Raw genomic sequence first — 14784 nt, forward strand, 5'->3', positions numbered from 1 at the left:
CCAACAGGTGAAGAGAGGGAGGTCCCAATGGTAGAGATAGTAATGAACCAAATGAAGTGAGAGGGAGGGGCCAATGATTGGCAGAAGAGAGTAATCATACAAAAAGAGAAGGAGGGTCCAGCAGAAATTAGAGATAGAGAGTTGGACCACAGCTGGATGGAGGGCGTGGTGAACAGGTGAAGGTAGGAGGGGCTCTGAGGTGCTAGGAAAGAAGGAAACTGTACTTCTTTAAGTTTCATTTCATCCGAGAAGCTTCTTCAGTTCTAAACCAAATGGTGGAGAGTCCCAGGTATTTAAACCCTAGTGGGGGTGTCCCTTATGAGGGTCATTGAACCTGTATTGATCATGTGACTCACCACATGAGCCAAGGTGTGGGTCATTATCAGCTGAGGTGTCAGGTGTTACCAAAGGTCACTCTTTCGAGTATGCCGGTGTCCACATGTTGGACAGACAAGACAGATGGTTTGAGAGACGAGTGAAAGAAGCATCTATGTCCACTGTGAACAGAGGGCGGGGCTTACGACACAACTGTCTGCCATCTACAATCCTTCCCAGATGCCTAAACACCCACTCACATCCTGGGCCGTTGATCTTAATAAGTCACATGATGGAGTGGGGCAAGATCTCACAGTTGGTTCACCTGAAACCTCTGCTGATAATGACCCACGACTTTTTTTCACCCACTGGCTAATGTGATGAGTCACATGATCAGTAGTGGGTCCCTCATAAGGGACAACTTGATAAATAGATGAATACCACTCAACTATTTGGTTTAGAACTGAAGAAGCTTCTCAGATGAAACTTAAAGTCTAGCTGCTTTCTTTCCAAGCACCTGCTGTTTCTCCTGCAGGGAGCCAGCAAAGGAGGAGGTGCGGGAGGAGGAGGTGTATGACACAAGGAGCACCATGCCGACGCACACCGTACGCAACCTTCCACCCTTCACCAACGTCAGCCTGAGACTCATCCTGAGCAACCCCGAAGGACGCAAGGAGAGCGAGGAGCTTCTGGTGCTGACAGACGAGGATGGTAAAACTCTCCCTTGAGTCACAGTGGAATCACAGCAGAGTCACAGTAGAGATATAGTAGAATCAAAGGAGAATCACAGTAGAGTCACAACAGTTTCACAGTAGAAACACAGTAGAGTCTACTGCTTTGTCCTCCGATGGTAACCTATGGTGACATTTTGGTTTCAGTTCCCGGGGCAGTCCCCGTGGACTCGATCCTCGGCAGCAGCTACGAGCAGCAGATCAGCCTGAGCTGGAGGGAACCGCTGCAGACCTACGGCCTGATCCGGCAGTATGAGGTAAATACATACAACTCCCAGCAGGCTTTGCAGTCTCCCAGTCAGACCCCGTGAGTCATCTGGGTCCCGATGTCTGTCTTCTCCCCAGATATCCTACAAAGCCTTGAGCTCCTTCGACACGGAGTTTGACCTGTCCAATCAGAGCGGCAGGGTGTTGAAACCGGCCAATGAGACAAGCCACATGTTCACCGGCCTCTACCCAGGCTCCACCTACTCCTTCACAATAAGAGCCTCCACTGTTAAAGGCTTTGGGCCCCCTGTTATCACCCAGTTTACCACCAAGATCTCAGGTAGGACTGTCAAACTAAGAGCTCAGATTGTTGTTTTTACTTTAAATGACTGCAATGAAGGAAGACAAGGTGAGCTTATTTTGTGTATCACAGTAGCACAAAGCGTTCACAAGTTTCTGCTGTCTCAACACGGACAGAGAAATATGCGTCACATGACCATAACTCTGGAGTAGAGAGAAAATTCAAATGTTTCCTGAAAGATGTCATTTTACAGCCAAAACTACAAAACAAGTTGGGCTGGGTGAGAAAGGGTTAACTCAATAGTGCTTCTCACTGGCTCTTACTGACATTTTATTTTGAAAAGCCAGTCGTGTGTTTAATCCCACGGAGCTTTCAGTCACAGTGTTCAGGCGGGTGAGAGTAAACAGGCAGACCGGACCTGGGTTTTCCCGACACAAACAGTCGAGCTGGAAGGAATCAGCTGATTCCACTGTGTCCTGTGCGCTCGGGTGTGGTTCTGCTCCTCGCCAGGCCTTTGAGTCATTTCCACTCTTTGCTTCAGTGTGAAGGTAAATCAGGAGGGAATGAGCTGAACATATTGTAACTCCTCCTCCTCTTCAGCTCCTCTGATGCCGGCGTACGATCAGGAGTCTCCTCTGAATCAGACCGACTCCACCGTCACCGTCCTGCTGAAGCCCGCTCAGAGCCGTGGGGCCCCGGTCAGGTAACGTACCTGTTCAAATATTCAGCAGCATCAATCTCCCACTCCATGAACATTTCATGACGTTGCTGTTAAAGATTAAAGCGCCGACGTGTACCGCCCTGAAGCAGGAAGTCAGGCGACAAACTGCTCACATCACTAACAGGAAATTAAGACTTGTCCTGAAATTAAAAAACACTCACTGTCTCACACACACACACACTCACTGCTGCCCAGAGGGAGGCGGTATCTGCAGTAACAGTCGTCATGTCAACAGCTGAGTGGGCTCTGTCATCGGGCTTTAGCAAGGGATTTGGTTAATTAACAATCAGCGGGCGGGGCTAATCAAAGCCCACTTCTAACACAGAGGATTACCCAGGGATTATCAGTTAATGTGTCAGTCTCACACACACACTACAAACAGACAGGAAGCAGCGTGTGAGACGGCGTCTCAGACAGGTAGGCTCTGCCGCTGATAATGAACACCTGCTTGTCACATGACTACAGGCCAAGAGCAGTGACCTAAAGGTGGAGACACTAAGGTGAGCTGTAATGGAGAGACTGGCAGGTATATTTGCTTAATCTAATGACACCCGGTTACGCCAATCGGAGGTCACTAAAATCAATATTGAATCGGTGTGCAACTTTGCCAAAACAATGTGGGACTCTGTAGTTTTCTCTGGTCCCCTCCCCAATCAGACCAGGAGTGACATGTTTAGCCGCATGTTCTCCTTAAATTGCTGGCTGTCTGAGTGGTGTCCCAGAAACGATGTGGGCTTCATAGACAATTGGCAAACCTTCTGGAGGAAACCTGGTCTTGTTAGGAGAGACGGCATCCATCCCACTTTGGATGGAGCAGCTCTCATTTCTAGAAATATGGACAAATTTATTAAACCCCCCCAAAATATGACTATCCAGAGTTGGGACCAGGAAGCAGAGCTGCAGTCTTACACGCCTCTCTGCAGCTTCTCTCCTCCTGCTACCCCTCCAAAAACCCATCTCCATAGAGACTGTGCCCATCAATCAGCAGATTTCTGGCTCCCAGGTGTGTTTCATACAGGTAAGGAGCTGACACCGGGAGCCTTCTCAACTCGTTAGCTGTATGAAAGACAGCTGTCCATAGAAGCAATCAGTATGTCCAGATTCAAACTCTGCACCATGACCAAGACCAAACAGCTTTCCAAGGATGTCAGGGATGAGACTGGACCTACACAAGGCTGGAATGGGCTACAGATGACAGGACAAAGATGACAATAGGTGGTGCGATAATTCGCAAATGGAAGAACCATGAAATAACTGCTCATTTCCCTCAGTGTGGAGTTCCACGCGAGATCTCACCTCACGGAGTCTCTATGATAATGAGGACACTGTGTTAACAGACCTCTCTGCATTGAATCATGTCTGTTATTAACCTCTGTCTCTCTTCCACAGCATGTCTTTATCCTGTCTTCCTTCTCTCACCGCAACCAATCGCAGCAGATGGCCCCGCCCCTCCCTGAGCCTGGTTCTGCTGGAGGTTTCTTCCTGTTAAAAGGGAGTTTTTCCTTCCCACTGTCGCCAAAGTGCTTGCTCATAGGGGGTCATATGATTGTTGGGTTTTTCTCTGTATCTATTATTGTAGGATCTACTGTACAATATAAAGCGCCTCGAGGTGACTGCTGTTGTGATTTGGCGCTGTATAAATAATGATTTTTACTCATTTTAATTCTGAATAATTTGCTAAAAAAAAGATGAAAAACACAAAAGTGTCATTGTGAAATAATCACAGTGAGTCTTTCCGTGATACTGCAGCAGCCCCGCGTGCAGAGACACACAAAGTGTTGCATGCTGGGTAGCTGGTGGCCTCGACGCTTGTGCGTATCTACTGATGTACTGCTTGTGTTAACGAGCGTGGAGTAGGCTGTGGCAGTGGGCGTGGCTTTTGGTTCTGCAGTTAGTGTAAGTGCAGCTCGTACGCTCGCTGACTCCACATATCTGAGCCATGAAGCCGAGGATCAGTGTAGGGTCTTCCTTACACTACAAAGCGACTGTTGTTGCGATTTGAAGTCATCCAAACATGAATGTCGGCTTCGAGCTGTGTGTATCCTCTCAGACCTTCTTTGGATGGAGTTTGGTCCATATGACGGCGTTTCTCTCCACCCATCAGGAACCCTCAGCATTAAGTGAGAACAGTTTAACCTCACCCCACCTCTGTAGCTAACCACCAGACAGCAGCCCGACGTCACCAACCCTCCATGTAGGGGCGCGACGGGAGCCTATTCAGCCCCAGGGTAGGACCTGGACAGGCCCCCGTCTGTCGCAGGGCTAGCACATAGAGACAGACAACGACTGGGAGAGAACCCACGCAAACACAGGAGGAACGTGCAAACTCCACACAGAAAGACCTGATGGTGGAATTAAACTGTGAGGCAACCGTGCTGCCACTGCTGTGTGATGACTGGGTGGATGAAACCCAGTGAAGCTGTTGGAGGTGTATGTCAGCTGTTTATTCCTGCCTGCGTTTGCTCAGCAAGAGCAGTTCCAGCTCCACTTCAGCTTTCTTTGGTTTGCTAGATGTCTGAAAAGAATCTCACGGAAGCACCTGCACGTGCTCGTCGCCACTTCAGCGAGTGGCCGTGTTTTCTGTGCAAGCAGCGAGAGAGCGCTGCGAACGCTGCAGATCAGTCACTCGAACGTGACTCTTGTGTTTGAGTGGGGGCGAAGAAAGAGGAAGCTGAAAGGAGGAAAATGGATCTTTTCAGCTGAAGCGAGATCTGTTTTTCCTTTTGTGTAGGGGCGAGGCGTGTGTGTGTGTGATTTGCGCTGTGTTAATCGACATGATGTCTGATGTGAAATCCATCAGATTGAACAGATGCTGCTCCGAGATACGATTTAAGGTCTGCGTGTTTATATTTAACTTTCTCTCTGACACCACAGTGTGTGTTGGCCTTCAGGCACGCACACACAGATTCAAACACACACGTATGTAGGATACGCGCATCACAGGACAAAAGGTGTTGCCGGCAGCGACCTGCAGCTGTAATCAGATTACTGTCTCACACACACACACACACAACAAGTCCTGCGACTCGAGCGTGGTGAAATGTGATTGGAGATGGAACATCAACGACAGAGAGGAGAAGAAAGGACATAAAGAAAGAGACAGATGTGGGGGGGAGGAGAACTGAAAGAACGAGGCAGAAATGATCCAATTTGTTCTTCTTCTCTTCCTTTCAGAGGCGAATTAAAAACAGTGTGTTTGTGTCTGTGCGCCTTCCTGTCCTCCATTAGTTTCCTGTCCAGCAGGAAATGTGACAACACTGCAGTTTCACCCTCCACACCTTCAGATGTGTGTCAGAAACTGTGTGTGTGTGTGTTGATATGTAACTTCTGTCCTGAACTGGACTCCTATGAAAAACACAACTATTGTTTCCAGCGTCCCTAGGGACACACGCCGTCTTAAAAACTAACCGTGCTGCATTCAGGTGCAGCCCAGTGTAAACCACATACAGGCTCTTCTGCTGGAAAAGAAAGTTTACTCTAGAGCCACAATACTTTCACTTCAGTTCAGTTCAATTTTATTTATACAGCAACAAATCACAGCAGTTGTCCCAATGAAAGATCCTGTTATACAGAGAAAACACTAACAATCAGACGTTGACCTTTGAGCAAGCATTTGGTGACAGTAAGGAGGAAAAACTTAACTGGAAGAAACCTCAAAACCGGGCTCAGGGAGGGGCGGGGCCATCTGCTGCGACTGGTTGGGGTGAGGGGAGGCAGACAGGATAAAGACATGTCCCAATTCCTAAGCCGGCCTTCAGAGGACCCGGCCCACATAGGCCGGGTCCTCTGAAGGCCGGTGAAATTGGCTGTGAAATTGGACGGTCGAGCCTTCAGTTTTGCGTCACCGCTGTCTTGGTGGAGTTTAATAAACTCGGCTGTCTGCTCCTTGTTATTTAAAATATAACAGGACACTATAAATATAACAGGAGTAAACTCTCGACCATCTCACACTTCTGTTTAATCAGGTTGATGTTTAGTCAACTGTGTGAAAACTAAAACTTTAATCTCAGCCAAACCGATTTACTCAGGAACAAATGAAACATTGAAAAAAGCCAAAAATGTACATTTATAAGTTATCATAGTGACTTATATATCATGTTTAACCTAAGTAGTGAAGACCATGGGGATCTGAAATGATGTGCCGGGAGTCCGCTGCACTCGCCGGCTTCAGTGACCCTCGAGCTCCCGGCTAACTATCGAGCTGGTGGGTAACAGACGTCTCCAAACACATCAGAGCACTTTTACAAATATGTGATGTCTTGATAAACCGAGCAGATATACTCCATTGCCGCATTTGAAAAGTATTTTATATTATTATACAAATATTATAAATAATAATTGAATTAATAAAATATTTCAAAGAGTAATAAGAATAAGTTGCTTCTGCCATATTTGGAAACTGGAATTGGCGGGGCCGCGCTAGGAATTCTGGGATATGGTGGACCACGAACAATACACCCGACCCATCCTTCAAATCTGGGGAAATAAAGGACGCATTTGGAGCACCCTTCATTTCCTGGTTGTGACGTAATCGGCCTTCAAATGCGGCCTCCAAAGGATGCGGCCGTGGAATTGGCACATATCTAAAGACATGCTGTGGAAGAGAGCTGGGGATTAATAAGTGTGAAGAAAGAAGAAACACCCAGTGCATCATGGGAATCCTCCAGCAGCCTACACCTATTGCAGCATAACTAAGGGAGGATTCAGGGTCACCTGGTCCAGCCCTAACTATATGCTTTAGCAAAAAGGAAAGTTTGAAGCCTAATCTTGAAAGTAGAGATAGTGTCTGTCTCCTGAATCCAAACTGGAAGCTGGTTCCACAGAAGAGGGGCCTGAAAACTGAAGGCTCTGCCTCCCATTCTACTTTTAAATACTCTAGGAACAACAAGTAGGCCTGCAGAGCGAGAGCGAAGTGCTCTAATAGGGTGATATGGTACTACAAGGTCATTAAGATAAGATGGAGCCTGATTATTTAAGACTTTGTATGTGAGGAGGATGATTTTGAATTCTGGATTTAACAGGAAGCCAAAACAGGAGAAATATGCTCTCTCTTTCTAGTCCCTGTCAGGACTCTTGCTGCAGCATTTTGGATTAGCTGAAGGCTTTTCAGTGAGTTTTTTGGACATCCTGATAATAATGAATTACAGTCGTCCAGCCTGGAAATAATAAATGCATGAACTAGTTTTTCAGCGTCACTCTGAGACAGGATATTTCTAATTTTAGAGATGTTGCACAAATGGAAGAAAGCAGTCTTACATATTTGTTTAATATCAAATCAAATCAAATCACTTTTTATTGTCACATCACATGTGCAGGCACACTGGCACAGCACATGCGAGTGAAATTCTTGTGTGCGAGCCCCACAAGCAACAGAGATGTGCAAACACAACAACACAAACGAGCAAAATACAAGAATGGCCAACCTGAAACTAATAAATATATGTACAATATATAATAGTGTATGCATTTCTGGATGTGTATACTAAGTATTTTCCTACGTGTGTGTGTGTGTGTGTGTGTGTGTGTGTGTGTGTGTGTGTGTGTGTATACACATTTTTACAAATTAAATAGTAAAAAAATAAAATAAAATAATAATAATAATAATAATAATAAAATATATAAAATATACAGAGTTGAATATGTGCAAAACAAGTGGCATTTATATACAGTGTGGAGTGCATAATGTTGAAGTTCCAGTAGTGAAGCTGAGGTGTCTATGACGTGTTCAGCAGTCTGATGGCCTGGTGGAAGAAGCTGTCTCTCAGTCTGCTGGTACGGGACCGGATGCTGCAGAACCTCCTTCCTGATGGAAGCAGTCTGAACAGTTTATGGCTGGGGTGACTGGAGTCCTTGATGATCCTCCCCGCTTTCCTCAGGCACCGCTTCCTGTAGATGTCTTGGAGGGAGGGAAGCTCACCTCCAATTATCCGTTCAGAGCACCGCACTACTCGCTGGAGAGCTTTGCAGTTGTAGGCGGTGCTGTTGCCATACCAGGTGGTGATGCATCCAGTGAGGATGCTCTCAATGGCACAGTGATAGAAGGTCCTGAGGATGCGGGGGCTCATGCCGAATCTTTTCAGTCTCCTGAGAAAGAAGAGGCGCTGCTGCGCCTTCTTCACTGTTTTGTTTGTGTGTACTGACCACGTAAGATCCTCAGCCAGGTGTACGCCAAGGAACCGGAAGCTGCTCACTCTCTCCACAGCAGCGCCGTTGATGGTGATGGGGGTGTGTACTTCTCTGCACCTCCGGAAGTCCACTATCAACTCCTTTGTCTTTGCGACGTTGAGGGTGAGATGGTTGTCTTGACACCAGTGGGTCAGGGCGCTGACCTCCTCCCTGTAAGCCGTCTCATCACCATTGGTGATAAGACCCACCACTGTAGTGTCGTCCGCAAACTTCACAATGATGTTGGAGCTGTTAGTGGCCGTGCAGTCGTAGGTGTAGAGTGAGTACAGGAGAGGGCTCAGTACACACCCCTGTGGAGCACCAGTGTTCAGTGTGATGGGGGATGAGGTGATGCTGCCCAGTCTGACCACTTGGCGTCTGTCAGACAGGAAGCTAAGGATCCAGCTGCAGAGGGAGCTGCTCAGTCCTAGATCCTGCAGTTTCCTGTCCAGCTTTGAGGGAACGATGGTATTGAATGCTGAGCTGTAATCTACAAACAGCATCCTCACATACGTGTCTCTCTTCTCCAGGTGTGACAGGGCAGTGTGTAGTGTCAGGGCAATGGCATCATCAGTGGACCTGTTGTGGCGGTATGCAAACTGTAGAGGGTCCAGTGAGTCGGGTAGTGCAGAGCAGATGAAGTCCCTGACCAGCTTCTCGAAGCATTTGCTTACGATGGGGGTCAGGGCTACAGGTCGCCAGTCGTTCAATGAGGAGATGGTGGAGGATTTGGGTACAGGGACGACGGTGGCCATTTTGAAGCAGGCTGGGACTACAGACAGAGAGAGGGAAAGGTTGAAGATGTGTGTGAACACTCCAGCCAGCTGAGCCGCGCATGACCTGAGGACGCGGCCGGGAATCCCGTCCGGACCAGTAGCTTTGCGTGCGTTCACCTTCCTGAAGCACTTCCGCACATCCTCCTCAGACACAGTATGCGCACTGACGTCATCCGCGGTGCGCACACTGTCCGGTCTCATGGTGTTCGCTGTGTCGAATCTAGCGTAGAATACGTTTAGATCCTCACACAGAGAGGCCGTGGTCTGCGGTGTGCTGGTTTTCCCTCTAAAGTCTGTGATCGTGTTTAGTCCCTGCCACATACTCCGAGGGTTGTCAAACTGTTGCTCCACCCTGTCCCTGTACTCACGTTTGGCTGCTTTGATCGTCTTCCGGAGTTGGTAATGTGCGTGTTTGTAGTCCGATGTGTTCGCGGAGGCAAAGGCGGTGCTCCGTGCCGCCAGTGCCGCGCGAACATCTCCGTTAATCCAGGGTTTTTGATTTGGGAAGGATTTAACTGTTCTGGATGGGACGACATCTTCCACGCATTTCCTGATAAATCCACAGACTGAGTCTGTGTACTCATCAATGTCCCTAGCAGCCACGTGAAACATTTCCCAGTCCGCGTGATCAAAACAGTCCCGCAGCGCAGACTCCGATTGGTCCGTCCAACAGTGCACCGCCCTCCGGGTTGGAGCTTCCTGTTTCAGCTTCTGCCTGTAGGCGGGCAGGAGCAGGATGGAGCAGTGATCTGATTGGCCGAATGGGGCGCGGGGGAGGGCTTTGTACGCATCCCGGAAAGAGGTGTAACAGTGGTCGAGTTGCCGGTTTCCACGTGTGTTGAAAAGGATGTGTTGATGGAGTTTTGGTGAGACTTTCTTCAGGTTTCCCTTATTAAAGTCTCCGGCTGTGATAAACGCTGCCTCTGGGTGTGCGGTTTCCTCGCTGCTGATCGCGCTGTACAGTTCCCTGAGTGCACGGTCAGTGTCGGCTTGTGGGGGAATGTAAACAGCCGTAATAATCACTGCTGTAAATTCCCTCGGTAGCCAGAATGGCCGGCACTTAATCATCAGGTACTCCAGGTCCGGTGAGCAGAAGGATTTGACCGGGTGCACGTTCGCATAATCACACCAGCTGTTGTTGATCATGAAACACACACCACCGCCTCTGCTTTTCCCAGTAAGCTCCTGTGACCTGTCCGCGCGGTGCACAGAGAACCCCGGCAGTTGTATTGCGGAGTCCGGTACTTTGTCCGATAGCCAGACAAAGTAATATGTGCGTTGAAGGACATGTCCTGGTCAAAAATGACTCCAAGGTTCCTCACAGTGTTACTGGAAGCCAAGGTAATGCCATCCAGAGTAAGAGTCTGCTTAGATACCATATTTCCAAAAGTTGATTCTGTTCATCTGGACGTAGCGTTTTGTGTAAATAATGACTGAAACCAGCCCACTGAGGGAACAATGGGCTGGGAGGTCGGTTCCTTAATCATAATTATGCAAATTCTCATGACCATTGATCAACAACCACTGATCAATGTCCATGAGGACCATTCACAGAGAGTTGGGGAATAGCTTTCTTTAGGAGCCTTTCCAGCTTTGACAAAAGTCCAGCTGGGGTAACCACATTTACTCAGGGCCTTCTTGATGTTCTTCTGCCTCCCTGGCTGCTGTGTCAGTGGGGATGGTGATCGCTCTGTGTTGTAGCTTCTTGATAACACCCAGTTTGTGCTCCAGTGGATGATGAGAGTCAAACCTTAGATACTGATCCGTATGTGTAGGTTTACGGTACACGTCAGCTTTTAGATGTCCCCCATTACTGATGGAAATCTCACAGTCTAAGAAGGCTAACCTGCCACTTTTCATATCCTCCCTGGTGAATTTGATGTGTCGGTCCACTGAGTTAATGTGACCCATGAATTGTGGCACGTCCTGAGATTTGATTTTCACCCAGGTGTCATCCACATATCTGAACCAATGGCTTGGTGGTGTTCCAGGGTAGGATAGCAAAGCCCTCTTTTCCACTTCTTTCATGTACAAATTGGCCACAATGGGTGAAACTGGGAGCCCATGGCACACACGTTTCTGCCTGAAGAACTGACTCTTGTATGTGAAGTAGGTGGAATGAAGACACAGTTCAAACAAACTTGGTCGATGCTGAGAGTGGTCCTGCTGCTGAGGTTGGGGTCATCCTGTAATCTCTTATGAACTACCTCCAACACTTCTGTGACTGGGATGCAAATGAAGAGAGATGTAACGTCGTACAAGACCATGGTTTCATCTGCCTCCATGATGACATCTCTCACCTTCTCAACAAAATCCAGGGTGTTCTGGATGTGGTGTTCAGAGCTGCCCACCAGCGGGTTGAGGATCAAAGCCAGAAACTTGGAGATGTTATAGGTGACCAAGTTGTTCATACAGACAATCGGTGTTAAAGTTGCACCCTGTTTATGTATTTTCATTGTTCCTTCAGTGGGCTGGTTTCAGTCATTATGCACATGTACTGTTTATAAGATTGAAACCTGCAGTCAGCTGAGACTGAAGAAGCCACTTGGATGATGACGAAACGTTTCTCTCCCTGAAAACGCTACGTCCAGATGAACAGAATCAACTTTTGGAGATTTACTTATCTGGGTGATTGAGCCTGCATCAAGACGTTAGATACCATATTTCTAAGATTTTCAGGGCCGAGTACAATAACCTCAGTTTGATCTGAATTAAGAAGCAGAAAGGCTTTATGTCTTTAAGACATAAAGACCTGGATTCATGGACAGATAGAGCTGGGTGTCATCTGATGATACTGCCTAAGGGAAGCATGTATAATGTAACTTAATAGAGGTGGTATAGTTCTTGAAGTGTTTTCACAGACCTGTGTGTGTGTGTGTGTGTGTGTGTGTGTGTGTGTGTGTGTGTGTGTGTGTGTGTGTGTGTGTGTGTGTGTGTGTGTGTGTGTGTGTGTGTGTGTGTGTGAGACTCCTGTGAAGAACACAACTGTTGTTTCCAGAGTACAAACACTGATAGAAACTAAGTGTTCTGTGTTCAGTTAGAACTAAAACAGTTTATGTCGAGTTTTCTGAAAGTCAGTTTTTGTGGTGTTTTAATGAAGTTGATCGACTGTGAAGGTTCTCAGTCATCCAGGTCATCGTAGTCAAAGGAGCTTGCAAAGAAAAGCGTCTGGACTTCTTTAAGTTACTTGAAGACGTTTCACCTCTCATCCGAGAAGCTTCTTCAGTTCTAAGGTCAAATGGTGGAGAGTCCCAGATATAAACCTAGTGGGAGTAACCCCCCACAGAGGGACAAAAGGACCCCCTGATGATCCTCTAATCGCCTGAGCCAAGGTGTGAAACTGGGTGTGGGTCCCAATCAGCCAGAGTTTCGGGTGAGCTCATTGTGAAACCTGGCTCCACCTTATCATGTGAATTCCTGAGATCAGATGGCCCAGGATGTGAGTGGGCGTTAAGGCGTCTGGGAAGGGATCTCAAAACTGGATTATAGATGGCAGAGAGTTGGTGTCGTAAACCCCGCCTCTGTTCAAAGATGGTCGCTCACAGTGGACATAGATGCTTCTTTCACTCCTCTTTCAAACCATCTGTCCTCTCTGTCCAAAATGTGAACATTGGCATCCTCGAAAGAGTGACCTTTGACCTTAAGATGCAGATGGACAGCTGAGTCTTGTCCTGTGGAGGTGGCTCTTCTGTGTTGTGCCATGCGCTTGTGAAGTGGTTGTTTGGTCTCTCCAATGTAGAGGTCTGAGCATTCCTCGCTGCACTGTACAGCATACACCACATTGTTAAGTCTGTGTTTTGGCGTTTTGTCTTTCGGGTGAACCAGTTTCTGTCTGAGCGTGTTGCTGGGTCTGAAATGCACCGGGATGTCGTGCTTGGAGAAAACTCTCCTGAGTTTCTCTGATACACCGGCTACATAGGGGATGACAATGTTGTTGCGTCTGTCCTTCTTATCCTCCCTCGCTGGTGTCTGGTCTTCTTTTCTGTGCCTCTTTGCTGACTTTAAGAACGCCCATTTAGGATAGCCGCACGTTTTGAGTGCTTCCTTTACATGTGTGTGTTCCTTCTTTTTCCCTTCAGGCTTAGAGGGAACATGTTCTGCCCGGTGGTGTAGGGTCCTAATTACTCCAAGTTTGTGTTCCAGAGGGTGATGGGAGTCAAAGAGGAGGTACTGGTCCGTGTGTGTGGGCTTCCGGTAAACTTCGATGTTGAGTTTGCCGTTCTCTTCAATGTGCACGGCGCAGTCCAGGAAAGGCAAACAGTTGTCCTTTGTGTCTTCCCTGGTGAACTTGATGTTTTTATCCACAGCGTTAATGTGCGCAGTGAAGGATTCCACTTCTTGTGTCTTGATTTTGACCCAGGTGTCGTCCACATATCTGCACCAGTGGCTGGGTACTCTTCCTTTGAAAGAGCCAAGAGCCTTCCTTTCCACTTCCTCCATGTAAAGGTTGGCTACAATGGGTGACACGGGGGAGCCCATGGCACAGCCATGTTTTTGTCTGTAAAAGCCTTCGTTGTACTTGAAATATGTAGTGGTGAGGCAGAGGTCTAACAGTGTGCAGATCTGATCGGGGTTGAAGTTGGTCCTGTCTTCCAATGAGCTGTCTTCTTGTAGTCGTTTTCTGACAGTTTCCACGGCCTCCGTGGTGGGTATGCAAGTGAAGAGAGAGACTACATCAAAGGACACCATGGTTTCATCTGGATCCAGGGTAAGTTTCTGGACCTTGTTGGTGAAGTCGGTGGAGTTCTTGATGTGGTGTGGGGTTTTCCCACGAGAGGAGCAAGGATGGTAGCAAGGTGTTTAGCAATGTTATAAGTGGCTGAGTTTATGCTACTGACTATGGGTCTGAGTGGGACAGCTTCCTTGTGGATTTTAGGAAGTCCGTAAATGCAGGGTATGGCATCCCCTGGGTAAAGGCAGTGATATCTAAGGCGGTCAATAATTTTGTCCTTTTCAAAGTCTTGAAGAAAAGCGATAACTTTATTTTTGTAGCTGCTTGTGGGGTCTCGCTTTAGGGCTTCGTAGGTATTGTTGTCACTGAGGAGAGTATCAGAATCAGAATCAGAAACTTTATTGTCATTGTCATGAGAACAACGAAATGAAGAATGGTCCCCGATCATTGCATCATCCCTAGCAATATCAAAATATAAATAAAACAATAAAATTCAATAAATAAAATAGATAGAATACTTAAAATACTAATAAGATGTAACAGTAAAACATTCACATACATTCCCACACACATGCTTCAGGCCGTGCATAGATTAACACAAGAGTGGCGTGATGGACATTTTTTTTAGTATTCAGATGTGTTATTGCAGTTGGATAACAGCTGTGTTTGAGTCTATTAGTCCTTGCTCTGATTGCCCTGTACCGTCTGCCTGAGGGCAACAGTTCGAACAGGGAGTGGCCAGGATGTGAGGTGTCTTTTATGATGTTTTGGGCCTTTTTAAAACAGTGGGCGTTGTGTAGAACTTCCAGTGTGGGGAGAGGGCAGCCAGTGATCTTTTGGGCGGTGTTAATGATCCCTTGGGGTGCTTTCCTCTGAGCCCCTGTGCAGCTAGTGTA

At 47.4% G+C, this 14784-nt stretch overlaps 1 protein-coding gene across 9 annotated transcripts in view; it reads left to right on the top strand.

Annotated features, from left to right (window-relative positions):
• Window positions 1-14784, top strand: part of LOC308386160 (receptor-type tyrosine-protein phosphatase mu-like) — a 222655-nt gene that overhangs the window by 96640 nt on the left and 111231 nt on the right. For all 9 annotated transcript variants that reach the window (XM_080865487.1, XM_080865488.1, XM_080865490.1 and 6 more), the window contains exons 11-14: window positions 851-1026; window positions 1194-1303; window positions 1392-1593; window positions 2155-2257. In XM_080865487.1, the coding sequence (XP_080721613.1) occupies window positions 851-1026; window positions 1194-1303; window positions 1392-1593; window positions 2155-2257 (591 nt within the window). The remainder of the gene's footprint in view (window positions 1-850; window positions 1027-1193; window positions 1304-1391; window positions 1594-2154; window positions 2258-14784) is intronic.

The sequence above is a fragment of the Rhamphochromis sp. 'chilingali' genome, assembly GCF_963969265.1.
Source record: "Rhamphochromis sp. 'chilingali' genome assembly, chromosome: 18".
NCBI classification, from domain to species: domain Eukaryota; kingdom Metazoa; phylum Chordata; class Actinopteri; order Cichliformes; family Cichlidae; genus Rhamphochromis; species Rhamphochromis sp. 'chilingali'.